We start from the raw sequence: 26,727 nt of genomic DNA, 5'->3' as shown, positions 1-26,727 counted from the left end.
ATATATATATCTATAATATATATATTATATATATATATATATATATATTCCCATACAGGATTTTTTTTTCCAGATGAAAAAAGCGGCACCTTTTAAAGTGAAGATTTTTGAAAGTATGGTCTTAGTATCCATGAATTCTGCATTTGAATTGGTCTTAACCTCGCCTCACCAAGTGCACCTATGAAAACAATTTCACCATAAGGTTCAGTAACACCTCTTGAAGCTTTCAATCATATCACATAATCAGCAGAGACTATTTGCTCAGTTATTATGTAGTCACAGATGTTCAAATTTTCTTTTCTGGAGTACTTTAAGGCCTTAAAAGCCAAGGTTTTCAATTTGAAAACTTTGAAATAATAGTTGGGAAAACAATGTCACTGTCCATTTGTTGGCTGGTGTACAGCTGTTGTTGAAATCATATGTTCATCATCAACAGATGAAAATTGTCCTGTTGCATTGTATGCTATGACTGTCTAGAGCAGAATTAATCAGGGATGTGCTGGATATAGTTCATGTTGTTTGAATTTTTTGGAAGGAATTTGATTTGGCCTCCTCCGAAGAAGGTCATGCTAAACCCAAAACCCTGATTCACACAAAAACCAAAAAACTAATAACAGACATGAGTGTTGTGGAAAGTGCTTTTTTTTAAATTTTTTTACTTTGACCCATTTTAAAGGCAGCAGCTGTCAGAGACTGCCTTTATTGTACTATCCAAACACTGCTTACCATCCCTATACTGTTATTTTATTGTGGGTCACAAACTGTCGATGGTCCATTTTTAGCATCCAATGCAGACTCCCATTCAGTCTTGTGTTAACTGAATTCTGTTCAGTTTTCTGTCTTTTTTTTTTGTCCCACTTTCTCTGTCATTTTCTTTGCTCATCTGTCTCTCCCTGACTCTGGACAGTGTTCATATGAATCACGCAAACCAATGTGAATAATCCTGGTTATTGATTTAATCAGTGAACAAACAAAAGACGCCCTCTCCCTCCTCTCATTCATTGACTATAAAAGAGTGTTGCACTCGCTAAGCTTGAGCTGACAGATATGAATAGCAAGAAGAGACGAGCTAGATAATTGAGACTAATTAACATGCCAAGCAGTCAGCTCGTCTTCATGTTCGAGAGAAGCGGCAGCTAAGACTGATGAGATTGAGGGATAGGATTTGTTTCGGTTTTCTGTGCAAGACTCTCTTGTGAGTGACATAATACAGAAACAATACAGTTGGGCTGAATACAGATTGCTCACATCAAATATTAAGGCCTGCTGTAAATTTAAAGATGTAATTTTGCTATAAATTGTTTTAGACAAGATATAGGAGAAAAAGAAATAACAAGAACAACAGAACAAAAACACTGTTTTTTAAACGAGGCCCAAAGTTATCTTCTCTGAAACCTCTCCCAATTTTGTTTTCTGTATGACCCCTATTTTTATCTGCCCCACTAACATCTCTGTAGGTAGTTTGGGTTCATTTTCTATGTGTAAAACATGTACCTGCACTCTGAGTTTAATCTTTCCAAAGTATAATCTGAAACAGAGTAAATAGAATCTAAGGTGCTAAAGGGGCCTTTTGCTTCATCATGTTTTGTTCATTTTTGTAAATTTTTTTACTTTTTAAATATTGGGAGGAAAATTGCTAATTAGTAACATTTTTAGTTGTATGTTGGGTCCAAAAGTTGCTGCTTGTCACTGGTGTATTTGATAGCAAGTCTACAGCCCCGATAAACGACATTTAGCAAGTTTAAAGTTAACTATGTTAATCATGTTAGTGTGTTGTGTTGCTGGATCAGCGGTTAGGGTGTCGGACCCGTAACCGGTGGATCGCTGGTTCGATTCCCCGTCCCGGTGTCCATGGCTGAGGTACCCTTGAGCAAGGTACCTAACCCCCACTGCTCCCCGGGCGCTGCACGCGGTCGCCCACTGCCCCGGGTTTGCTGTGTGTGTGTGCACGTCACTTGGGTGGGTTAAATGCAGAGAACAAATTTCGTTGGAGTGAGTTCCCTCCAATGACAAAATATGTCACTTTAATCTTTAATCTTTAAAACGTTGACTTGGTAATTGCACCAGTCAGAGGATCACAGACGTCTCTAAGCTTCCTCTTCCTCTGGGAATCATGGTTGTCTGCACAATAAGATATTACAGACTGGAGCGATGTGTTAGATGACCGTCCAAAGGATCAATTTTGCCTTATAGGACTGGTTCTCTGGAATGGCTCGCTACCACACTAATATAACATTAATGTTATTAATTACTCCTGTGGTTTTCTTCATAAAAATCAAATTGTATGTTTTTTGTGTCCAGAAGGCCCTTGGTGCAGGAGAAGACTAATTGACCTGCCACTCAATATTTTCTTCTTACTAGATCTAATACCTTGGTAATCAGTTTTCTGGTGAACTGCAGTTTATAACCCTTCCAGACTGACACAGTGATGTGGTAGAAACTCAGGTTTGCCGTTGATCTGGATGGGTCAATGTGGCCATCTGACATTGTTGAATTTTCCCTTTCTATTTTCTTCCTAACTGTTATTTTGCTCAGTTATTTGGACAGGACTCTAACCGGCGGGTTGTTGCATCTTTTATGTGGACCTGTGTTGTGGAATAAAGTAAATTTTACTTACAGCGATACAAATACAGCAACATTTCAAACAATAAAAGAGTTTTTTTTTTTTTTAGCAAAGTATCTTCTGTCTGTCTGTTTGCACTGTTGTAATTCTGGGTACAGCTGTAGACTACTGTGAATAGCGAAAAGATTAATCCATGACACCAGTCCGGTTATCATTATGTCAAACACGGTCTGATCCCTTGGACATAATCTCATGTCAAACGGATTGTGTGTGAAAATGGTTGAATATACCAGTCATGTTGAATATACCAACAGTTATGTGTGTTTCATTTGTTTTGTCATTTAAATCAAGCAAACTGTGTTTATAGAACCATTCAATGTGAATGACAAATTAATTAAAAAGGGGTGATTACTGCACACAAAAAGTAAAAAGTAAAAAAAATAATAAAAAAAAATAAAAAAAATAATGGTCTATGCAAATCAAATCCTAGCCAGGTAAAAACTATACTTTTTAATTTTGTTTCTTTAATATCCAGTTAAAATTCATAACCACAAATCTAAATCGAATCTTGAAATTATCTATCAAGCAATGTCTTTCTGTATGTCCTTTGAGTATCTGAACTGCTCGTACCCTCTACTTCTCAATGTATTGTGGGGCCCTCAGGGACACACAGTTTCGAATTTGGTGCAATTTGGATATGCAATGCATTTAATATTAACAAACATTGATCAGTCCTGTCTAACTTCATTGACACTACCAGTCATCAGTAATGGATCTTATTTTACTATTAATCATGAGGAAATAATGTTTTGATTATTTTTATCTTTTCAAACTAGTTGAGCTGCTCTACAGTCTTTCCAAGTATCCACTGGCAAATGCAGAAGTACCCCCTGGGGTGCAAGTACCCCTGGTTGGGAACCACTGGTGTAAAGTCTGTACTCAGAGTGTTTATGCTCTCAAGTACATGCTCAACAGGAGTGCAGCCCTCACTCTGTTTGCTCCCCTTCATTAGGATGAAGCCGCTTGTGGGAGTGAATAAAACAGGGACGCTCATCAGGGTTTTTAATTGTCTCAGTAAGAACTTCTGAGAAAGCACTTACTTTTTCATTAGCCGATTTCCCCTAGTCTTAGTCAAGTAGGGGTTGCCAAGCAGGCCTGTGAACAAGGCTGTATGAGTGTGTATGAGATGACAACATTCACATCGGGACCGGGAGAGAAACACTGAGGGCATAGAAAGAAGCGTGTTCAGACATGGCATTAACATCTGTCCTAGGTGGTCGAATCACAAGTGGACAAGTACAAATCTGAATGCCTCCAAGACGGGTTGACGAAGCATTTTACATTAATAAACAAATCTCATTGTGGATCTTCCCCGAGCCTGAGTTTTCTGTCTCACGCTGATGATCTCTGTGAGGAGAAAAATCTCCAGACAGAGTGGACTGGAAGCAGTAGATAAACTAGTGATCATCGGTCTAGATGTGAAGCTTCCCAAGAGCTGCTAGTTCAAGATCTGGAATTAGCATGAGGGGAGTTTAAGTGAGTTCAGGAATATGATTTAATGTCACCTGTTAATGTTGCTGGAGCACTCACAACTTTTGCAAAAGAAACTGAAAGAAATATTATGTGTGTATGTATTGTGTCCTGACAGAAGCAATCCCTAAGGTCATGGCTGTGTCCTGTCTTCTTACCCTAAAGAAATTATAGCCAGAACTGTAAACTCAATTCTTCACTTAAGAGACTACCTGTTTCCATGACAACAGTGTCTCACTTCACTTGTCACTGGCTAGCATTGATGAGTCAAGAGAAATGAATTTTGTCAGCGGTGGAAAAGATATTACCCTCAATATACGGCCTAGGGAATTTAAAGCTGACGGACTAATGTCAATGTTAGCTTTTCCAACAGGCTAATGTTGGTGTTAGCATCTCCAACAGGTCAACAGGGATGCTAGCAAAAGGCTGACATCAGTATTAGTTCATCCAACAACTGGACTGACAGTTTGATTAACCTGTTGGTGTTTATGTTGTTCCCAATCTTCAGTTATTGTGGAGGTTATTTTGAATTTAGGGCAGGATAATTATTTTATAGTTATTAATTATTAACTATTGAAATCCTACAGTTAGATAAATTCCTATCAGTTGGGAAACGTGTCTGCAATACCAGAATCCATCCTGAAATGAGAAGAAGCTTTTGTGATAAGGTCCCAGTAGTCTTATTTTTTATACTTAGTCCTGTGTGTTACAGTGACTTAGTAAACCAGAGTTGTGAAAAAACATATCGAGCAGTGATTCTATTTCCACTGCTGTGACCTCTTGCTCAGTGATTTATCTCCTCTACTCTCATGTGGGAAGCTTTCAGGGGATGTAGGCTGCAGAATGATGCCATAATATAGTTTCTCAAATATATAATATATTTGAGAAACTATATATTATATATTCATTCCATTATAATAACTAGGGGGCTTTGTCACTTGAACGTAAAAATGGTTTTACTGCTCCTCAGCACAGTAGTTCGATTAGCAGAATTTTCCTTTTTCATAAAGGGATCCAGAATAAAAGCAAGTTTCTCATGTGGACATGATCAATAGTTCTACTGCAACAGCAGCAGCCTGGGGCCTCTGACTTATCATTTACGGACATTAATATGCAAACTAAAAATAATTTTTATTCGGGTACATTTAGATGTATTGCTCCAGTATGTGGGCAAGTTTGTGATTTGTTTTTGGAGTCGATTTTGTGCCATTTAATGCCAGCGATTGCAGCCAGTTTTTTGTTGTTTTCTGCATGAGGAAAACAAGGTGGCAAATTTACGCAGTTGGACTGTCATTACTCACTGTAGTGACGTCCACTTAGGCGCCAATCACAATATTGCACTAGGGACTCCCATGTACTGTTACAATATCAGTGTCCTGTTTTTCTGAGACTATTATAGAAACAACTGCATACACAGTAAAAAAAAAAAAAAAAGAGACAAGTAACTCTGTTAATAATCTTTCCAGTTTGCTCCTGTTTCTGCACATTGATGAAGATGAGTTATATAACAAATCTTTTGCTCAAACTGAAGGATTTTAAACTTGAGAGGTTGTTTCTGTCTCTCTGTGCATTGCCTAAGATGATTCTGGTCTTTTCATCTGTATAATTCAAAGTTAGGCAGCACATCATTTGTCATTTTTTTAAAAGCCCTTAGAGGCTCCCCTCAGTCAGTGCTGCCTTCGGACCCTGCTGAGCCTAAGTGGTCCCATGACCTTTTTAACCGTGGTCCTTTCAAAACAATATGACAGCACAGAAAAGACAAAATGTGTATACATCAGAGTTTCTCCTCCACATGTTCTGAAACATTTCAGTGACCTGGACAAATGGGATAAATATGTGGGTTTAAAATCAATTCACAGAGAACCGTGATGCGTCACCAACCCAAAGTGTCGGCATTTGATGACCTGGGAATGAGATTCAATAATCATCTTTCTCCTTTAACACTATTCAGGCTGTGCTTGTGTCCACACAGAAAGCAATGCGAGCTTTGGATTTGCGTGGAATCATTGAGTTTATTCATCCCAAACAGCCAGAATGACTTACTGTACATTAGCTGTAAGCTAACGAGCAGTGGAAGACACAGAGGGTGTGTGTGTGTCGCCCTTAATGAGATATGTTCTTAGTTTTACAATGAATGTACGACATTCAGAAAGTATTAAATATACAGAGTCTGCCAAAATAAAGTATACACACATCAGGAAAAGAAAAACATGCATAAATATTTAATTTGTATAAGTACTTCTATACACATTTAACATATAACAAATAACATATAACACTGCGTACTGTTGTACAATGTTTTCCCAACAGATGGCATTACCATCTTTTCCTGATGTGTGTGTGTATACATTATTTTGGCTGACTCTGCACATGAAGTTTTTGCTAATGTGGAATGACTGGCTGGTTGTGTCCTGCATGTTCATTGTTCCACATTTGCTCTTCCTCTTTCCTCTTTGATGGTATTTAATAATAAAAAGAGGCCCTTAAGATAATCTTTAAAATGTATGCTGCATTTGATTTTCGTGCTAAAACTTTTGTCTTGGTATTTAAGGATCACGTTTTATGAAGTGAAAGCTTTCATGACAAGGGTGAGTTTGCACTGCTGAATATTTCCACAGGATTTGACTGGATTCAGAATATGGAGAGGATTAAATTGTGTATTTTGGGTGAGTATTCATTAATATCAACTTATTCATAAGTACAAGACCGACTATTCAGAAAACTGACACAGTTCTCAGAATGTGGTTGAGCTGCTTTGTATTATCACATGCACACACACACACACACACATGCACACGACACTTAGATGTCAGTGAGATTATCGATTGAGTGAACAGATAAGAAGTCACTATTTTCACTCTTTTGCTCCAGTATACTGTGTGTCAAACCATTCACCGTTGTCCACTGACATTCAATATGAAACATGGCAGATAGGATAAATGACAATGTCACTTGCCTTAATTAATGAATTAATTAATCTGAACACGTCTTACAGTCTTTATTTTTGTTGGATATGTCCACACAAGATTTTATCTTTGTTGGCGTTTGCCTTTCATCTGCTGACATGATGCAATAGTATGACAGATCAGAGTGAATCAATGAATGAATGCAGACAGGCTGGGTGTTACTGCTGTCTTCTTACAGATTTTGATTTCCCCTCATTTATGCTGTTTCACAGTTTTTTCTTGGACATTAATTGTTTTTTCTTAAGTGCAGTGGAGTCTTTCAGCCATCCAGACTAGTTGTCACACACACACACACACACACACACACACACACTAATCTTTCTCGTGGATCTCAGTGTTTTAAGTTAAAATAATAAAGCGCAAAAGGTAGAACAGACCCAAATGGCGGGCAAGCAGACACATTCAGGCTCGAGTTTTGAGTAACACAAACGTGAACCAGAAGATGGGTAGACTGAGAAGTAGACAGCCAGCTGCTCAGATCCTGTTTCCTCTGTCAAGTGTCCCACTGCGCCACTCAGTCAACAGGACGGGCAGGCAGTGCGCTTGTTATCTCTGCTCTATTAGGCTGAAACACGAAGCCACCTTCCAGTGACGCTGTTGCATGTGAACCCGAGCGTTCGTGTGAGAGGTACAAGATGAGATGTGACAGGACAACTTGTCACACTTAGCAATGATGCCTGCCTGAAATTGTCGCCCTACGTGACATTTGAAATGAAATACCCGTGAAATGCAGTCTGGGTGCTGGGTGAGTTTTTCAGGTATTATTGTACATGATCCATTGACTGACTGATGGCTCGGAGAGGAAATGTCTGCTTTATAGTCAAGCACCACTTAGGTAGAAATTAATAAAACAGCTCTCTGGTTTGCACAGCAAATAGTAAAAAGTACTGTGCTCAGCGGCAGTAATATTTGGCACACCTAACTATGATTACAAGTCATTGCCAAGCCATTAAGTATATATGCCAGACTTTGTAAAATTAATCCATAACGATAAATTTAACATTGACTGTATCTGTTTTTATGTCTTATGATGACTCCTTGGCAGATAGATAAAATTCATAAAATTATGAGGTAGGAATAATAGGAAGACATCACAAAGGACATGCATGTGTCTGTGTGTTTTTGTCCGTTTTTCCCCCACACCTGTCTGCCTTAATGCTGTTAATTAGGCAGAAATAACACTAATTAGGATTCCCCACAACACGCTCACTCACAGATACAGCACACTCCTTGTTAGTGCCGTTGTGTGTCATCCCCTGAGGTAGCAGTGCTAATCTGTGTTCATAGGTTCATAAACTGGTTTCTACGTCAGTGCTGCCCGGGACAATTTTCAGATCTGCTGTGAAACGCAAAATTATTGTACCCACTAATTATTTGCTAATGGTGATAACCGATCAGCTTCCCTTCAGAGAAGCCCTGCCACCAATAACGGGCTCTGTGAAATACAGTAGGCCGTATATTCAGAGCATTTTCTTCATGAATCACATAATTTGGGTCATTCAGCTTAATGAGCTCAGCAATTGTCAAACAAAGTACTATGAAAAGCCCCTCTACCACAACATCTCTGTTTGTGTTTGAGTTGAGTTAGGAGGAATACTGTATGTTCTCTCACGGGTTTCTCTTGCTCTCCCTGCCTAAAGGTGAAGTGGTGGTGATGGTTTGATGTAATAGTGGTGTCTACTCTTGCCTTCAAGCTTGTCCTGCCTGTCCAAGCTGAAAGATGTCCATCTGCTTCAAGGGCATGAACTGCCCTTTGATTTCTTGTCATGTAAGGGATGCACATGAAATCTTGAAAAGGCCTCCTTTGCACACAGCTTTTAGGAACAGTAATATGTATATATTTTTAAATTACTTTCATGCAGAAAGTTAGATACAATTGGTTAGCTTAGCCTCGCACAACAGTCCATGGTTGATAGACTTGAGGCTAAACTAAGCTAACCAAAGACCTCATCCTCATCTTCCTAGCTGTTTCTCGCCCTTTTGTCTTTATTTCTTCAAATTGTATTTGACCTGTTTGCTTGTAGCTCTCTAACCATTATCTGAATCCCTCTCCCTCTAGTTTCTACCCCAAAGCAGTCTTTTTCAAATTCCTCCCACTACTGATTCTTTCCTCCCCATCTCTCCTACTATTGAAGGAAAAAAACTCAGACAGAGAACATTTTGGGTCACAGGAGGAACATATGAGTTCTCTGGGCCTTTTAACAACCGCCTAAATTGGCTCATTAGAGAGAGGCTCAGTGACTGTGGACTCAGTTTTGTCTGCTGCTTTTTAATGATTATGGAGGGGAATTAAAGTGTGCTGAGCCATTACAGCTGCTTCAGGTTTCATTTGCACATGCTATTGAGAGGAAAAATTGCAAATACGAAAACGTCTAATTTTCTGTTTCAAGAGAGAAAACTCATAAAGATTAGCGAGGTTTGAAAGGTTATTTGAAAATGGAAGATGAAGAGCTGAGGAACACTTGATGGCTGCTAATCAGTGAGTGTCATGAGGGAGATGGTGAAATGTATGTGTTCGTATTGGTTTATGTTTGTTTGTCCAACCTTGCATTAAATACATATGCACACACATGCAGGTTATGTTTGGATTAAATACTTGGATTATTTTTACGTTGTTCGTTTCTGTTTTTCTGAGAGTGCCTGTTTCCATGCGTGTACCCAATGTTTCTTAAAAAGGAGTCAGACAAAAAGCTTGTGTAATCTTATTACACAACGTATTCAAAATGATATTCTCACTGTGAGTTAAGAGCAGTGACTGTTACTCTATTTTGGGGCTATTAGCCACAGAATCAGATAAACGTCCGCACTGTTGTTTGTAATAATTTTTCATTTGCGTGACCCAGTTCAGGCAGACAACTTGAGTAGTTTTGTAACATTCACATATGCTGGCTGTTTCCTCAGCTCTGCCTACAGCTGCTGGTGCTGCACCCGGGTGGAGTGTGGGTGGGTGGGGTGGGGTGGGGAGTCCTTTGAACTGTAAAGTTGACTTTTGTAGGATTTACTGTGATGTGCAATGATTTCCTGAAGTCTGCAGAATTTTTCCAGAAATCCTGTATCTTTCACTGCAAATTGCTGGCCTACTTATCACTGCAAAATGTATAATATGTTATTTATGGTAGATTTCAGTGTTCACCCTCTATGCTTTTATGTCAGTGTTAATATTAACTCAGCTATTGAAATTACTTGTCACAAAATGCATTTTTCTGCCCTTTTCGCTTGAAATGACTTAAGCAATAAATCATTTATCTAATTAATTTTCTGTGGATCAAGAAAGTGTTTCAGCTCTGCAGGGGTCTAATTTACTCATTATTTAAAGTCAATCAGCCATGCGGAGGCTGTATAACATTAGCGACTGGATTGAGTAATTACTAGTAATTACAAAGTGTCACTTCTGGCATGGTCTCCTCTTGCTTTTCTTGTTTTTAGTTTTCTGTCCACCATTCCCCCTGTTTCATAGCTTTCAGAGATGTATTTTTTTCAGCTATGTTCATTAGCTGAAGTCTGCTTTCAGTTAGCTGGAGACAGTGGGGGTTGGAGGACCCTACAGCACATCTCCTGTTGTCCCATCACTTGTCAACCATTTAACAGTGTAATCTGTGAAAGCATTCTGACATCCCGACAGCTGTTCAGAATTTTAATGTCCTAATATTTGTTTTCCTTTTGCTGTCCTGAACAGCGATTCAACTCGGCTGTGATGAACAACAAAGGCTGAGAAATATCGGAAAGCATTTAATGTGCACAAAGCCGTACAGAACCTTTAAACATCAGAGGCTGACACAAACGTGTTCATCGGTTCTACATGATCCCCTCAAGCTGCTGTTTTTGCTCCTCTGATGCTTATTTACTGCACACATTCACAACAGCCTCCAGTGATTGTTCACTTTATTTATTAGTCAGTTGACAGAACATACTCAATATTGAATACTTTTCCTGAAATGATGGACAATAGACAAAACAGTTCATTCACTGAGAAATGTCTTTGTGTGCTCCACAGTATCGTAACACTATGAGGGAACAGAGTCTTTATAGTGGTGGCCTTGAGGATCTGAGAGAACTTGGAAATAAAGCTGTGACTTCTTTTAACTAAATGTTTGAGTGTTTTCATTGAAATGATTTTCTTCGTGAGCTGCTGTTTGTCTTGTGTGAGTTATATTCTTGTTAATATAGATTTCTTACACACTGTTAGTGTAAAACCGAATTACCTTCAAACTACAGGCACAGCAGCTCCAGTCAAATCCTGCTAACTGAAGGATCTGTGTTTTTTTTCTACATGAAGGATCTTTTATTGATACCAGCTGACTTGTGGGAAAGGGAAATAAAACAAAAATTGGCTTCAGCAAGGGAGCGATCGTGTTGCCCAGATAGCCTCTCTGTCAGGCTGTTATGTTTATGGGGCCTTTAAGAATATCTTGCACATTATCGCACAGCAGTGCGATGTGCGCCGCACACCAGTGTTATCACCTCCATCTGTCACTTAGCGAACGCCCCTCAGTGGAGCAATATTGAAAGCCAGGCTGTTTTTGTTTTGTTTTGTCTGCTTTGCGTCACTCCTCCTCACAGGGATGCAAACCAAAATGACTTAAAATGCCACTTTCATAAATTCAGTATTAATACATGGGGGGTTGCGTGTACATTTGTGTATGTGTGTTTTTATATAACTTTGTATTGATAAAAAATGGTGGGAAAGATCGCAGGAATACCTCAAAATGAAAGTTATTAGAGATAATCCAATGACTTCACTGTCAAGGGCTTTGACTGTAACTTGTTCTAAGAGAATCACAGAACATACACACACACACACACACAAAATAAGTATTTGTAAAATTGTATTTTCCAGGAGTGCATGTGAAGCTGCCGTGGTTGGACAGCGAGGGAGATACTCGAGGAATCATGAGGAAGAGCAGGAGCGTTCTCACGGTGTCTCCCAACAATGTAAGTCATCATGTCTCCAATTTATCTCCTCACTTACATAAGAAGCTGTAGACACCAGAGATACAGTATGTGTCCTTTTGTGGCCTTTGTTTGGCTCTCTCCTCTTGTGTCTTGTCCCTTTCCTTTCTGTCTTCACTCTTCATTTTGAGTCACAGGTCACATCAGCACAAAACCTGTGACTTTATTTTATCTACTACGACTCCCTTCTTGCGTTTGGATGTTCACATTCACACAGCTGACTGTTTGTTTGTAGCTGTTGCAGAATATGTTTTGGTGAAAATGTAACTTTTTCTTATATCACAACAATGTTATTGCTAAAATACTGTACACATCTGATAAAATTCCTTAATTAATGTCACTTGAGGGAACATCAGTAGAGGCTGAAGAGGTTGAAAGGTTGAAAATGAAAGAAATCTGGTGCTTTGGGAGGAAGTGGATTTCACTGCACAGGGCTTGGTCAAGTTGCATTGTGGGTAATGTAGGTGCCAGGATTGACCAGAAAGTGGAGTGTGTGGAATTAAAAAAGACTATATCCCTGGTTCTACTGCATCAACTGTCTATTAAGTGCATTAAAAAGGCATTTATGTTAAGTTTACATGACTAAAAAGCACTTGATTTAGGTTAGGAGAATATGTGGGTTACAGCAGCCACAGTAAAGTTATGTTAAGACCACTGAATCACTTGTTAAAGGCAAGAGGCAGATTGATAAAAGCAATTCATGACTTGGTGTATGAGTTTACACAAACATTCAAGGCTGCTGTGTCAAAGTCGAGTGCTTTTAAGAAGCGCCTGCCTCCTGAACTCCACAACACTACATCTGCATGGAAACTGAATGTCCATGTTCATGTCCGTGACAAATGAATGCAAATCTGTTTCAGTCATTTGTCAGAGACAATGCTGGGACAGCTATGGCACCTGTACAGTTGTGCAGTGCGCTCACACTGCATGAACAGAGACATGCAGGTGCACTTCACAGTGGCTGTGGGTGTTTGGTTTCATTGCTCAGTCCACAGCTGAAGGTGTGGGTGTGCATTATTCAGTCTCTTTTTCTTTCTTCATCGGAATTTGAACATTTTTTTTTAAATTAATTAATTGCCTTAACCCAGTTTCCACTCTGTCTTTTTTCCACTTACTTCTGATTCCTTTTACCTCTAACCTTGACTCTTAGCTGTTGCCTTGAAGACGTGCTGTTGCTGTTACACTTTCAGAGGAAATACATCCAGTAGTGTGTTTTTCAACCACTGGATCAGACACTAAAAATGAAGGCCAGGCTGTTCTGATCAGCTCCCAGACTCGAAAGGAGTCAAGGGTCTGTGATTGCGCTCGATATCCACACTCCTCGAATCAGCACATGTTGCCACAGCTTCGGTGTCTAAGGTGCTGACCACACCTGAGCCAGTCGACCTCATCAGTGTTGTCGTGAGCAACACAGAGGAGAGGAGGAGGGTTGGAGAAAGGAGATTAGTTTCTTTGTGTGTCTAGACACGCTGATGTTGACAATAATCGTCATCGTAATGATACATTAATCGTGACAGCAATGTTAAAGGCAGGTACATATTGTGGGGCTCAAAGGCAGTCTGGTTCAGACGTGGTGTGTTGTGTTGCTTGTTTTGTGTTACTAAAATATGTTGTTTATCTGAATAGATAAGGCAGAAGAGCAAACCAAGAATCTGCGCTTTCTTTGTTTTGGGCTTATGCCTTTAGCCATACACAATAAAGACTGTGTATTTACAGTATATGTTTCGGTGAAAGCGTTAGGTGTTTCCTGAATCAATTAAGTTTAGTGTGCTGAGGTAAGACATTATTATTGGATTTCAGCTGTAACAGAAAGGATTTGGTTTGGTGGGTGATGCTTTGCTGGGATTAGATTTGAGTGGTTTAAGTGTGTGTGGATACGTCAGCGAGTGTTTGCGTTAATGATTTGTGCCATCACGGAGCTGCCGCTTGCATCGGATTAGTTTGGTGTGTTGCGGGTTGTAAGGTGACGGTGGTTGTGAAGGTGATTATATGCCGAAGGGTTGGATCTCTGTACCTTCGTAGGAGTGTGACCGATCGCAGTCTGTCTTGTGGTGTGTGTGAGTGTGTGTGTGTTATGGGACTGTGGTGTGCTGAGGGGTGGACAGATTAGATAACGTCTCTCCGTGCCCCACAGACCTAATGACCTCATTCCCATGCAGATCACAGCTCCGATCTGACCAGCTCTGACTCTCCATCTCAGTATTTGAGTAGATGCGCTTCAGTGCTCGTCCATGTGAGTGTGCTTTTGGATGCATGCCACCACTGGTATGTGACTCTGCATAAGTGTGTTTGCACGCTCATCTCCACAGGTGTGCACACGACTAGAGGTACCTCGAGCATTTGTCCAACCTTTCTGTCTTGAATTAAAATCAGTTTCGTAGGGTTGGCAGGAAGGTGTGTCTGTGCACACATTACTCCCATCAGGTTGCTCCACATCCTGTAAAATCTGAGGTTACAACTTCAACTGACGGTCTTTGTCTCCTCAGTAAATATTTTTACATTGCAATTCAAAAGCGAGGATCCTAAAAGGGAATATATGTTGTTTAAAGTTCTGGATTATGTAATTGTGATGAGCTTTATGAGCTTCATGAAAATATTTTGTAATACTAATGTTACTCGAGGGCGTCTTTTGAATTATGCCAAACAAATCCTCACTTTCTCATAATTAATTTAGCAAGACAGACTCAAACAGATTCAGCTTTTATTACGGAGCAAAGTATGCAATTATACTATTAGTAGTTTATAATTCTTGTTCATGTTTTTTCATGCTGTCTTATTTTTTTTAGTAAAACGACCACAACTTAAACTGACTCTTATGATAGTGAAAAACCTGAATGTTGGTAAGTAATCTGAAATAGTTGACTTCGACTACAATCTTTCCCTAACCATAACCTATATTTTTATACAAATAAATAAATATGTAGATTTTTCTAACCTTTTCTAACCGACTGAAAGCAAGGGCCTGGTTTGAATATACACCGTCGTGAAGACAAGACTTGTGAAGTTAAAACACCTGTTGTTGTTGTGAGGTTGTTGTGAGTTCCAGTCTCTCCCTTCTTTAAAGCTAGCAGTTGTTGTTTTTTTTTAACCAAACCTTAATCACAGAATTGGCAGATGAGAAAATGGCGACTCGACGTTTGTAATGACCATCCGCTACAGTTTTGGACGAACAGCGTTGTCCCGATCATAAGGGCACCTGATCAGAAAACACTCATGTGAGACATTTTGAAAATGCAATAAAAAAGACATTTGATGTTTGCTCGGTGGACTTTGGAGGACTTGTTTGTCTCCTTTCGTTCTTTTATGTATTCTTTCCTCCCATCTGATCCGGTTTGCTGCCTCTCCCTGGCGGGTTTTCTCTCAGCCCTCCTCTCCTCTCTGTCATTTCACCCACTCTGGCAGTTGAGCTTGTATTTACTGGGATCGCGGGTCAAACTGAGCAGCTGTTCATTCTCCAATTAGAGAGCTTGGAGGCTGAGCTAGCAGAAGCAACAGTTTCTTCCTTCTTCCCATCCTCTCTGCTCTGTCCTGTTCTCTCTCTTTAGTTCTCTCTTTTATGACGTCTGGCTCGCCTCCCTCCACTGTTTCTATTTTGGTATTGACAAACACGGTAATTTTCCTCCAGTGTGTCGATCAAACCTTTAGAGTCTGGTCACAGGGACTGATGCTGATTACCACAGCAGCTCTTCTCTCCTGTGCCACTTTGGGATTATATGAACTGTGACCTCTTGCACTTTGCCTGTCAGTGGATCATGTGGTCTTCAGAAGTTCCTTCTGCGGCAGGAAAACATCTCGTAATATCCAAAGTTCAACCCTGTTTTGCTCATTAATTAAAATACTCAATCCATTACTATGTGATACTATGCTATGAGTAATTTTGGGGAAATTGATATTAAGTTAGTTTACTATTTGTAAAATGTTTTCCATTGCATTGTTTATAAATAGACTTCAGGCCTGCAACTACTGATGACTTTCATTATCTACCAGTCGCAGTTATTTTCTTCATTAATAAATTAATCTTTGTTCTATGAAATGTCAGAAAATAGAGACTTTTGTCTGACTGCCTGACAATCTAACATAAAGAGACAATTTAATTTACAGCAGAGGACAAGGAAAATCAGTAAATATTCACATTTGAGAAGCTGCAACTAAAAATTCTTATTAACATTCCGATGAGCCACAAAACAACTGATTATTTGAGCTGATTATATGAACTTTATTGACAATAAAGCCTCACATGGAAACATTTATGGAATAAAAAAGTGCTTCTTTTAAGCAGAGACCACTGTTAAAGAGACATGAACAGAAGAAGTGCAACGATCTCATCCTTTGTCACATCTCGAATGTCTGCTCTGCTTTCCCCAGTAAACCCTCTGTGCAAGTGTACCAAATAAATGAAGCCGAAATCTGTTGAAAACAACCGCCTGCCAATTACACTGAGCGTGTTTTTGTGCTCAACCCTCCGTCAAGCTAAATTTATTATACGTCACACATTTCTGTGAAGAGAGAGAGAAAATAGGCAATTTGTTTTATCTCTTGTCTGTGATGCAGGGATCAGGCAATAAAGAAAAGATGACGATAAAAGAAAGGAGAGATAATAATTCACCAAACAGTTTTATTAATATCCTGTTCTCTGTCGACCTCAGGGGAATGTTTCATCAGTTTTAGCAGCCTATAAATCGCACCAAATGGAGTTATTAGTCCTGAAATGGCCTTTTATTCAAAGGCGACAACCTTATCTCTGTTGTTGCATGAAAACCTTACAAAGCATTTCTGGAATCCAACATTTTACCATATTATTTATTGTAAATCTGCTGATTCATTTTAAAAACTTGTTTGAAGCCGTTAAGTAAATCTATTACAAAACGGGACAGTCACCGGTCTGAAAATTTAAGACGAAGAAAGCTCTTCATGAATGCATCATGGCCATCATGCTCTGGTATGGATGTGTGCTGGCTGTGAATGTGTAGGTGGGCGTTTGTATTTATGTGTGTGTGTAAAATGTGCAGTATGTACTGCGATGATGCATGTGCATACAGCTGGAAGCTATGCTGAGCTGTAGATGAATGTGTCTTCTCTCATACAATACCAATCAGTCTCTTTCACTTGCTCTCCCAGTGCTCCCCTCCCTCATCCTTTCTCTCGCTTTCACTCAGCCACCAGCCCGACTCCCTTCCTCAGTGTTTCTCGCTGCTTTACTCCCCCTTCTCTTCAAGTCCTCCCTCTCACGGCCCTGGTCTGGCTGCTCTCTCCATCCTCGCTGTTATTCTCTCACTTTCTTCCCTCTCTCTCTCTCTCTCAGACCTTTTTCCATCTACCGTTCCTTCTCAGCATCCATCTCCATCTCCCCCCTCCCACTCTCCATGCCTCCTCTCCCCTCCACCACTGAATGGGAGGCAGGTGTTGTTTTCTCAGCTCATCTTTTCGTTTCCTCCCTGTTGTTTTGTTGCCTTGGTGTTGAAATGGGGATTAGGGTGTTGGTGGGGGCGGGTGAGAAATGGAAAGAATGGATCTCGGGATGCCCTGAGATGCCCATCATGCAGAGTGGGAAAAAAAATATACAGATAATACAAATAGGTGTTAAATACGAAAGCAGTTATTTGATGGTTTACAGTCTGTTTCAGCTCAGAGGGAGTGAGGAATGGAAAATTGAGTTGCATCTCCAAGTTGAAAGCTTAGCTAATCAAGTTAATTTAAGTGTAGGTTCTGCTCCAAATTGGCTTTTGAAGAAGCATCTCCTCCCAAAACTCCAAAATAATTTAATTAATAAACTTGGATAGACTGCGTTGTGTTGCGAACCTTTTTGACAGAACGTGTATCACAAGCAAAATTCAATTTATCTTATGCCTTGAGTATCGATGTGTGAAAAGTGTCCAAATATTGTCTGTATCAACTGACATAAAAAGTTCAGACAAAGGTTGTTTTCATTTCGGTTTCAGTTTAGTAATGAACTGTTATTAAACTGACTTTTGCTTATGTTTTAACGCCCCTGAAACCACCCGAACCCACAGCTAAGGGATTCATATCAAGATTCCTATTTATTTTCTGTATTTGTGTGCAGAAAAAAAGATATGTTGTTGTCAGAGCTTTTTTTTAAAAAAAAACTCTTAAAAACTTATTCCTGTCTTTTCCTATCTTTTCCTGTACACCTTTGGGGAAGCTTTCACTTTGTCTAAAGGTTTGAAGATGTTCGTTTGTGTGCTCTGAAGTGAGCATGTGCTGTCCCTTTTGAAGAGATTTTTTCAAATTCATATGGAGGGAAGTGATCTTTTTCTTTAAAGGAAAACAGAATTGTTTTTAGGAGACTGGAAACACACAACCTGGTAAACTGTTTGTGCTCTGGGATTAAGACACTATGTTCCTTCCTTCTTTGTTTCTTCTTGTAAACATACGTGACTTTAACCTGCGTTGTTTGTTTTTCTGGAAGAGGACTCTCATAAATCACCACAGCAAAAGGTTGCTCAAGGTAATGAGCAAATGCCTCGTACTGTTGTTTTTCTGGTGAGGACAGACATGTGTTGTACGGTCTGGGTATAAATTCGCTGTTGACAAAGCACTCCTGTCCGCTATGAGTTTCGGCGTGTGTGCATGAAGTACCTGGAGAGGCGAGTAGACATTTTTCATGAGTATGTGTATAAGACTAATCGCTGTGTCACAATCAGAGTACTTAGTGGCCCCAGGAAGACAAAGAGGCCATGGGGACAGTGCTGCTAATGGGCTAATTACCGTCTGTACCTGACCCATCCTGCTTCTGCCCTGCACACACACACACACACACACACACACACACACACACACACATACACACACATGCATCACAGCCTTTGAAGGTCATCTAAGGATAAAAAGTAGAATACGTGGGAGGAATGAGTGAAGGCTCAGCAGTTAGCAGACCTGCCTCGGTTTTTACTGTGCCAAATGGTTTCACTGTTCCTGTGTCTGCTGTGTGTCATTTAGTTTAAAGGACGAAAGGTGAGGAGAGCCTGAAGTATTTGTATACTGCTGGACAAAATATTGGAAAGACAATATTGTTATCTGACCAGATGATCAGATCAGAAAGCTTTATTGCCAATTGTATAGAGTGGGCAGCCATCTGACAGTATCAACCAACACTGAATATTGAAAGCTTTGGGCTTGGGAATAAGTTGAACATTTAACAGGTCTGAACACACTTTTATTTTTAAGAGTTAATACAGTGAAATGATGTATTGTGTTTGTGTGTTTTTGATTGGATGAAGGTTTCCTAGCAATCAAATTAAATCTTTAAGACATTCCATAACTTTTAATGGTGCAGCTTAGTTTAGTAGCTCACTAGTTTGAAAATAGCCAGCGGGCGCTAATAACTCACACACAAACTTTTACAAAAAGCTAATGGAACCCAATCTGGTGTAAGAGAAAAAAAGGTTAAGAGTAACGTAAACAGACAAATGACTCAAGTTGTGCTCACATCTCTGCATTTATCAACTCGTCCATGACTTTCTGGGCTTTTTTCATCTTTGAAAATCCATCCATCCATCCATGCATTTTACATAACGCTTATCCGTCAGGGTCGCAGGGGGTCTGGAGCCTGTCCCAGCTGACTACAGATGAGAGTCTGGGTTCACCCTGGACAGGGCTGACACACACACACACTCACTCACTCACACCTAGGGGTGATGCAGAGTCGCTAATTAACCTTTTTGGGACTGTGGGAGGAAGCCGGAACACATTAACTCCACACAGAAGAGCCCAGACTGTGTCACCCCCCATAAATATTAAGTGATCAGCCACAGTTTTGTGTCTGACACAGATTAGACACGCAATGCTCAACGTCTCTATTCACTCAGTCAATCACATGACTGTAGCGAAAAAGGGAAGTGAAAAGCGGTCACTGTGTTCTTTCTTCCCGTATGAGGTCATGATCCATGTGTTGTATAGCCGTGAAGTGTGGTGGCTTCTACGGCGGCCACAGATAAACTACAACATGTTGGTGCACCTACCCAGAATTGGAACTGATTTGATTAAAACCATGAGAAAAGCAACAGGACTCCATGACACTCACCTCAAAGCCACTTCTTATCACTCTCCCATCTCACTTTGTCCATGTCTTCCCACCAAGCTATCTCTGAGCTGTCATAGAAAATTATTTATTTTATATGTCTCTTTCTCCTTATTCCTCTCAAGGCAAATATCTCTTAACAACAAATATCACCAACAGCATCAGAAAGCACACGGGATGCACCATATGACTTTTTCTCCAGCCAATATTGATAACTGATAATATAACCTACTTGCTACAGCTGAAACCCATAAAATAACCAGTAATTTCATAGTTTTCGTATTGATAACTTGTACACTGATCAGCCACAACATTAAAACCACCTTAAGGCATAATATTTTCTAGGTCCCTTTTGTGTTGCCAGAACAGCTCTGACCAGTCAGGAGAAGGGACACAGGACCTCCAAGGGTATTTTGTGGTTGCCGGCATCTGACTGTTGGATCCATTGGGTCCTGTGCATTGAGGGTCCCGTGCACCGATTTGTCTCTCAGCTGTGCTCTCAAAATAAAGTTTTCTTAACCTTCAAGGCAAGGAATGAATCTGAATGATAGACATGCTTTAATCTTAGTCTTAATTTTTTTGAATTAAATGTAGATGCTTCTTTAAACATCGGACTCATTCCTTGAAACCAAGTTTGAATGTGAAGAAAGTAAAGGTGTAAACTGTGAAGTCAGGCTTAGAAATTTAAATCTATGCAAATCTTTGTGTGGTGTGTGTAGAGTCAGCACCCAAATGAGTCAGACTTTAGAGTTTTACCGTTTGTTGGGTCTTGTTTCTAATTAATTAATTAATTGTCTCTAATTAGCTAATTTCCCCTCGGGGATGGATAAAGTCATCTATCTATCTATCTATCTTAAGTGCCCAGATTTGAGCCACTAGAGGGCAGGGTGTAATAATTTGTGCAGGCAGGTGCTGACGATATACTTGGGATGTGTTGAAATTTAATTTAAGATTAATAGTCATTTCCTATCATTACGTGTAGTACAATAGGTGGTAAGTTCTGAATAGTTATGCATAAAATTTATGTTTAAAGTCTTTCCACTTGTATATTTTAATCAGGATTTAAAGTTAAAGTTTTGACAAAGTAAAGAAGAAAACATTGAAATGTGTTATTGAAATATGCAAAACGAGCCACCTAATAAACACCAAATATACGAAAAGCTGCCTTGCCAAACCTTGCGTGACTCATTATCAGTGCTGATAGTGACTTTATCACTCGCGAGGGGAACTGGTTTGCAGTGTGGTCAAAATTAAACGTACACACATTTAATAAAAACAGTCAAAGACATGTGGCAGCATTAAAGCACATGGCTTTAACAGCAATAAACAGTGCACAGTGCTACACAGCACTAATCTACAGATCCTATACGAGTACAAAAAGAAACTCAAGTGATGAGACAAGCAGTGAGTATAATGGTTTCTGATACATAACTGATTTGCTGAACAGCAGCATCCACTAAAAACAACAACAACAAAAAAAAGCAAACAAAGACAAGAGTTGTCCCTCCCTGTGAAATACAGTACATAAAGTCTACAACTGGAAAACAAAACCATTAACATTCTTCAAGCATAAATCATAATCTGCAGTGAATACTGAGATGTTCAGCTAAACAGCAAGTTCCCAAATTCATCTTCACATGTTCACATATTCAGTATATCCTTGTTGGCCATTAGCACTGATTGAGCGGTGGGAATCTGTTGGATTCCTGGAGGCTCCAGGGGAAAATAAGTCACCACCTACACCACTAAAAACAGGCTGTAACTCATACTGTCTAAAGTAAAAATGAATAATGTTTGTAATGCTTCCATCACGATCACTGGCATTGTGTGCTTGTGCTTGAAAAATGCACAGGAGCCTTGAGTCGGCGGGAGTTGGTAAATAGCCAATGAGCTGTTGTGGGACTAAGAGTGGGAGGCTGTGTTTACTGGGAAAATGACTTACCACTGGAGACCCAGTAGATATTGAACTCAACAGTGGAATCTGTTCATATCATTTGATTGTTGATTTTATTTAATTTTTTTCTTGGTACTATTGCCAACTCTAAGGAGACTTACACAGTACAGGACCAGAGTAAAAACACTTCCTAAGAGTTGGACATGAGAGTTACTTACTGTATGAAACATTCTATGCAATCTACAAGGAGTGGAGGTTCAAATAAAACCAGAAACAACACCATGCTACAGTGGTTAGCTTTGTCCCCTTGAAAGTGTGGGTTCAAAGCTTATGGCCTTTCTGAGTGGGGTTTCCTTCATTTGCTCCAGATTCCTCTCACAGGTCAAAGACACGCAAGTTAGGTTAACTACTGACACAAAATAACTTATAGGTGGGAATCTGAGCGTAGTGAGTCGTCTGTCTCAATGTGTCAGCCCTGTGATGGACTCGTGACCTATTTAGTGACCCTCAGTGATAAGTTAGCAGGGCTAATGGATGCATGGATCAAGTGATCATTTCTAAATTTAAAAAAATACCAGAAAATAAGTGAAATTGACTCTTACAATTTCCAAAAGTTCTCAAATTAGTCCAGAACTCAAACATTCAATTTCAGTTTTATAAGACAATATATATATATAGACAATATATCCTCACAAAAGAAAACTGATCTTTGGTGTTTTCACTTGAACATGACTTAACCTGTTATCAGAAACATCTGGCTACTCAGTTTGGTTTATATCAGTTCAACCAGAGAGAAAAGTAAGAAGTAACACATTTTTTAGTTTATGTTAAAGCATAGTTTAGGATTACCATGGCACTGGCTAAAATCTGCTGTAGGTGTTACAGGTGCAGATGCGTTGTGTATACGCTGAGCACGTGATGAGGTGGTTAGTTGAATGGTTAGATTGGGAAGGATTTTGCCTGGTTGCTTAAGGGGGGGGGGAATGCACTGATTTTCTAACGAATTATTGGGATAGAAAGTGAGAAGAGGTCTTACACTCCTTGTTGAGAGTGTATAGAGGTGGTGTTGTTAGTCCTTTTCAAACAGAACATTTTTTCTGTGTCTCTCTCTGAGGTGCTTCATCAGTGCAGTCCAGGTTTTCAGAACTGTAGAGAGCTGATGAGACAGAGACAGTCAAGATTTATTATGCTACATACATGTAAATTAGACTGCACAGCTGAGGAAAAAACACGGTTATTGATGCCCTGCAATCAGTTTGCCACAGACAGCACACGCTAACAAGACAAATTAAGCCAGTAAATGAGTCGGAAGGAAAGAGTCGAGCCTTCGGAGGGATGGAATGAGTGAAGAGATGAGAAAGAAAAAAAATCATTATGTTATACTGCACGGTATACAGCTCAATGATTTTTAGCGGATTTTATTTTAACATTTATATAAGACGTTGTAATAATGAACCTCTGCTTTGTGGGTGGCAAAGCATTAAATCAAGTTTCTTTGTCTTTTTTTAAAAAAATATTTTTAATTAACTCAAATTTAGGATGCAGATTTGGGTTTGGGTCGAAGAGGGCTTATTGATCAAAATGTTGTAGTAGATCACCAGAGTGTGATGAGGTGCTTTACTATAAGCAGCTCCATCTTTCGTCAAAACCAAGCCTGTAATGCCTCTTAGTGGACAAACAGCTGTAATGAAACACATGACTTTGTACTCTCCGTCACTCTGGATGAGTATTAAAACTGTGTTCTTCATGCTCTTCCCCCTTCTTTTCTTTATCTTCTCAGGACAACAAGGATCCTCCAGATTGTTGCCTCAGTGAGTCTTTCACATCCCCGTCATGCACACTGGGTGTTGACCTGCGCCGTGGCCGACGACGTTTCTCGGGCAACCTGCAGCTGCCCCCACTGTCATGGCGCCAGGGAGAGAGGTCGCGGACACCTGACGATGAAATCATGGCCAGGCCGACGTCGTTGCCTTTTGGAGCCCCTCCACGGATAGACATCACACCGGTGGATCCCGACTGGTGAGTGGACAGTAGAAGAAAAAGACCTGACAACAGGGACACATTATCAGCTGAGTACAATCAGACGTACACTACCTACACTATGTGGCTAATATTGGTGTAACTGGATTCAGATATGCTTTATCTGATGTTGATATTGTCTTTTTCTTGTACATCAAATAGATGCAGTGTTGTGTAATGGGAGGTGGTCCCCCTTGCCTAAATCAAAGACCACTTTGTCTAATGTAAAAAAAACCAATGAATACGTTTTCAGTCAATCAACATATCAGTGCTCTCTGGTGGACAAACTCTGTAATGATACCAATGTATCTGCAATAAGTTACAGGCTACAAAATCTACACCCGGGCTAATACCTCCACAACAGAAAGGGCCTGTTTTTTAAAACTAGGATGAAGTAAAAATTCAGCTGTGAGAAGACTTTAGGGAGCCTGTGGAGAAAATCTTACAGTTGGCCTCAAACAGACAAACTGTCAGACAGCTCAGAAAGGGGAGGGATGGTCTGGCCCAGGCTGGTCCCAGTTGGGGAGGAGAACTGCTGACTTTGATTGGGGATGGAGTTGGGTTGTGAAAGGAGTTTCTTGAATTTCATCCTTTGAGGAGAAGGCTGAGTCAAAAGATGATAGACTGAAGATGCCAAAATGCTTCACTGTGGCATCTGGGTTGGATGAGTTTCACCGTGGGATTGCTGAAGACGTTCTATATTATTTTATTGTTTTGCTTGATACGCCTTGGTAGTGGACGGCACCTGTGTGCTGGGCTCCAGATATCAGTTTATCTCACTGCCAGGCCTCTCCAGCGTGCTGTAAAAGAGGCTCCAGTTGATTTGGTTGTCAAACAATAGATGGGGCCACGAGTATGAGCCATCTGGTTCTTGTATACTTGAAATGAGTGCTGTGTCTGTACTGTATCCTTCTTTACTCTTGGTTTGCACTGGATGAAGCCAATTTTCTGCCTTGCCTCTGCCACTGTTTGTGATTTTTATTGTCAGAATCTCTTGCCACGGCCGACAAGTCTGCTTTCGTGTTCCCAGTTTGTTATTTTTATTCATGATGTAGTTTTATTGGCTTTATCCACTTGTGACCTTAAGTGCGTCACACTGGCGATGTGATGTCTATACAGACAGTCAGGACTGAGTGTGTGTCATTAAAGTAAACTTGTGTTTTGTTGTAAATCGCTAATTAAAAACAGTCTGAACTGCTAATCACTGCAGACAAAGTTACAACAAGCTTCAGGTTCCCACATCATACTGAGCACAGACTGAGCTTCAGAGGTCCTGTTAGAATGAAGCTGTCATGTTGGACTGAAGCCATTGTTGAAGATGATACTGCCGTGTTTCATTATTTATGTGCAGACAAAGTTGTACACACACACACACACATGCTCACAGCAACAGTATGAGTACAATGTGCAGTTTCATATACACACACACAAACAGCAAGTCGGCCTGCTCTCTCGGCAAGCGGCCAGTTGTTCACTTTGGTCAAATTCAGACACACTTACCTAACGAGTCAATCAGTCCTAATTGGCTCTGTGCTCAAGTTGTGTGTGTATGGGTGTGTGTGTGTGTGTGTGTGTGTCGAGGAACTCCTTAATAAGAATTGCCAAGTGTTTCATGCCTTTCAGTTAGATGAGTTAGGGCTTCTTGGGAGGTCAGTGCTAATCAGTCCTGACTGGTGCTGTGCTCACATGCATGCATGTTTATGTGTACTGTATGTGTGTGTGTGTGTGTGTGTGTGTGTGTGTGTGTGCGCTTTTGTCCTGTTGCCAGCAGTACAGTAGGTCAGCATTAATGTTGTCATTGTATCGAAATAATGACTTCGATACAACACATCCCTAAATGTCTCCATACAAATATGAAAGGATACCATGGCAACGACCTAAAACATTTAGGACAAGTAATGGGAAATAATATATATAACATGGAACTCGTTTTCACATCCACATTTTCAAGTGACAGAAATAATTATTGACAAAACTGCACATGCCAGGATTATCATTACAGGTACTGACCGAGTATAAATTGACCCTTTATAACTGGTGTTTTGAAAGTGATTAATACTTAGCAGCTTGAAAGTTATAGTAAAATCACAAAATAAATCATTAATTTATGTCTCTTTATCTTCAAAAAGATTTATTCTTCTCACAATTATTTTCATGATTTATTACTTTCTTGATTAATCAATTAATTGTTTTGTCTGAAAAATGTCAGGAAATTCTTCTTTTAATTCCCCACAACTCAGGCTGGTGTTGTCGTATTCCTTGTTTTATTTGCCAAGTCCAGAACCCAAAGGTGTTTAATTTGCTGTCATGTATGTGAACGAAAAACATCAAATTGTCACATTTGAGAAGCTGGCATCACAATATCACTTGACACACTGAGAAAAGAAATGGAAAAAATATTATTTTCTGCCATCTTTTTTTTATCAGTCACACTTAAATCCTGAAATTAAACAGAAAGTCCTGCTCATGGAGAAGTCATTTGAGTGAATGCTTGAAGAGCTGCAATTTATATTTCTACCAGAAGAGAGCAGTGTGACCATGGTTCACACACACACACACACATTCACTCTGACTTGATGTATGGTGACACATTAATGTAAAAAAGTTAAATAAATGAGCAGAGAAACATAAATGCAGATGCTTCCACACATGTGGGCTCGCTGAATGATTTGAGTATGAAAATGATGTGATTAACATGGCATGTGGTCACCAGTTCTCACCAGTTTAACACCAGTGGGTGATGCGACTGAACTGATGTTACATATTG

At 39.8% G+C, this 26,727-nt stretch overlaps 1 protein-coding gene across 1 annotated transcript in view; it reads left to right on the top strand.

Annotated features, from left to right (window-relative positions):
* Positions 1 to 26,727, top strand: part of pde4ba (phosphodiesterase 4B, cAMP-specific a) — a 160,701-nt gene that overhangs the window by 5,971 nt on the left and 128,003 nt on the right. Inside the window, exons 2-3 of the mRNA XM_046390532.1 lie at positions 11,897 to 11,991; positions 23,722 to 23,960. Of these exons, the coding sequence (XP_046246488.1) occupies positions 11,950 to 11,991; positions 23,722 to 23,960 (281 nt within the window). The 5' untranslated portion in view covers positions 11,897 to 11,949. The remainder of the gene's footprint in view (positions 1 to 11,896; positions 11,992 to 23,721; positions 23,961 to 26,727) is intronic.

This window comes from Scatophagus argus, chromosome 6 (assembly GCF_020382885.2).
Source record: "Scatophagus argus isolate fScaArg1 chromosome 6, fScaArg1.pri, whole genome shotgun sequence".
Classification (NCBI taxonomy): domain Eukaryota; kingdom Metazoa; phylum Chordata; class Actinopteri; family Scatophagidae; genus Scatophagus; species Scatophagus argus.
Note: the sequence above shows the minus strand (reverse complement) of the source record. Positions and strands in the feature narration are given on the sequence as shown.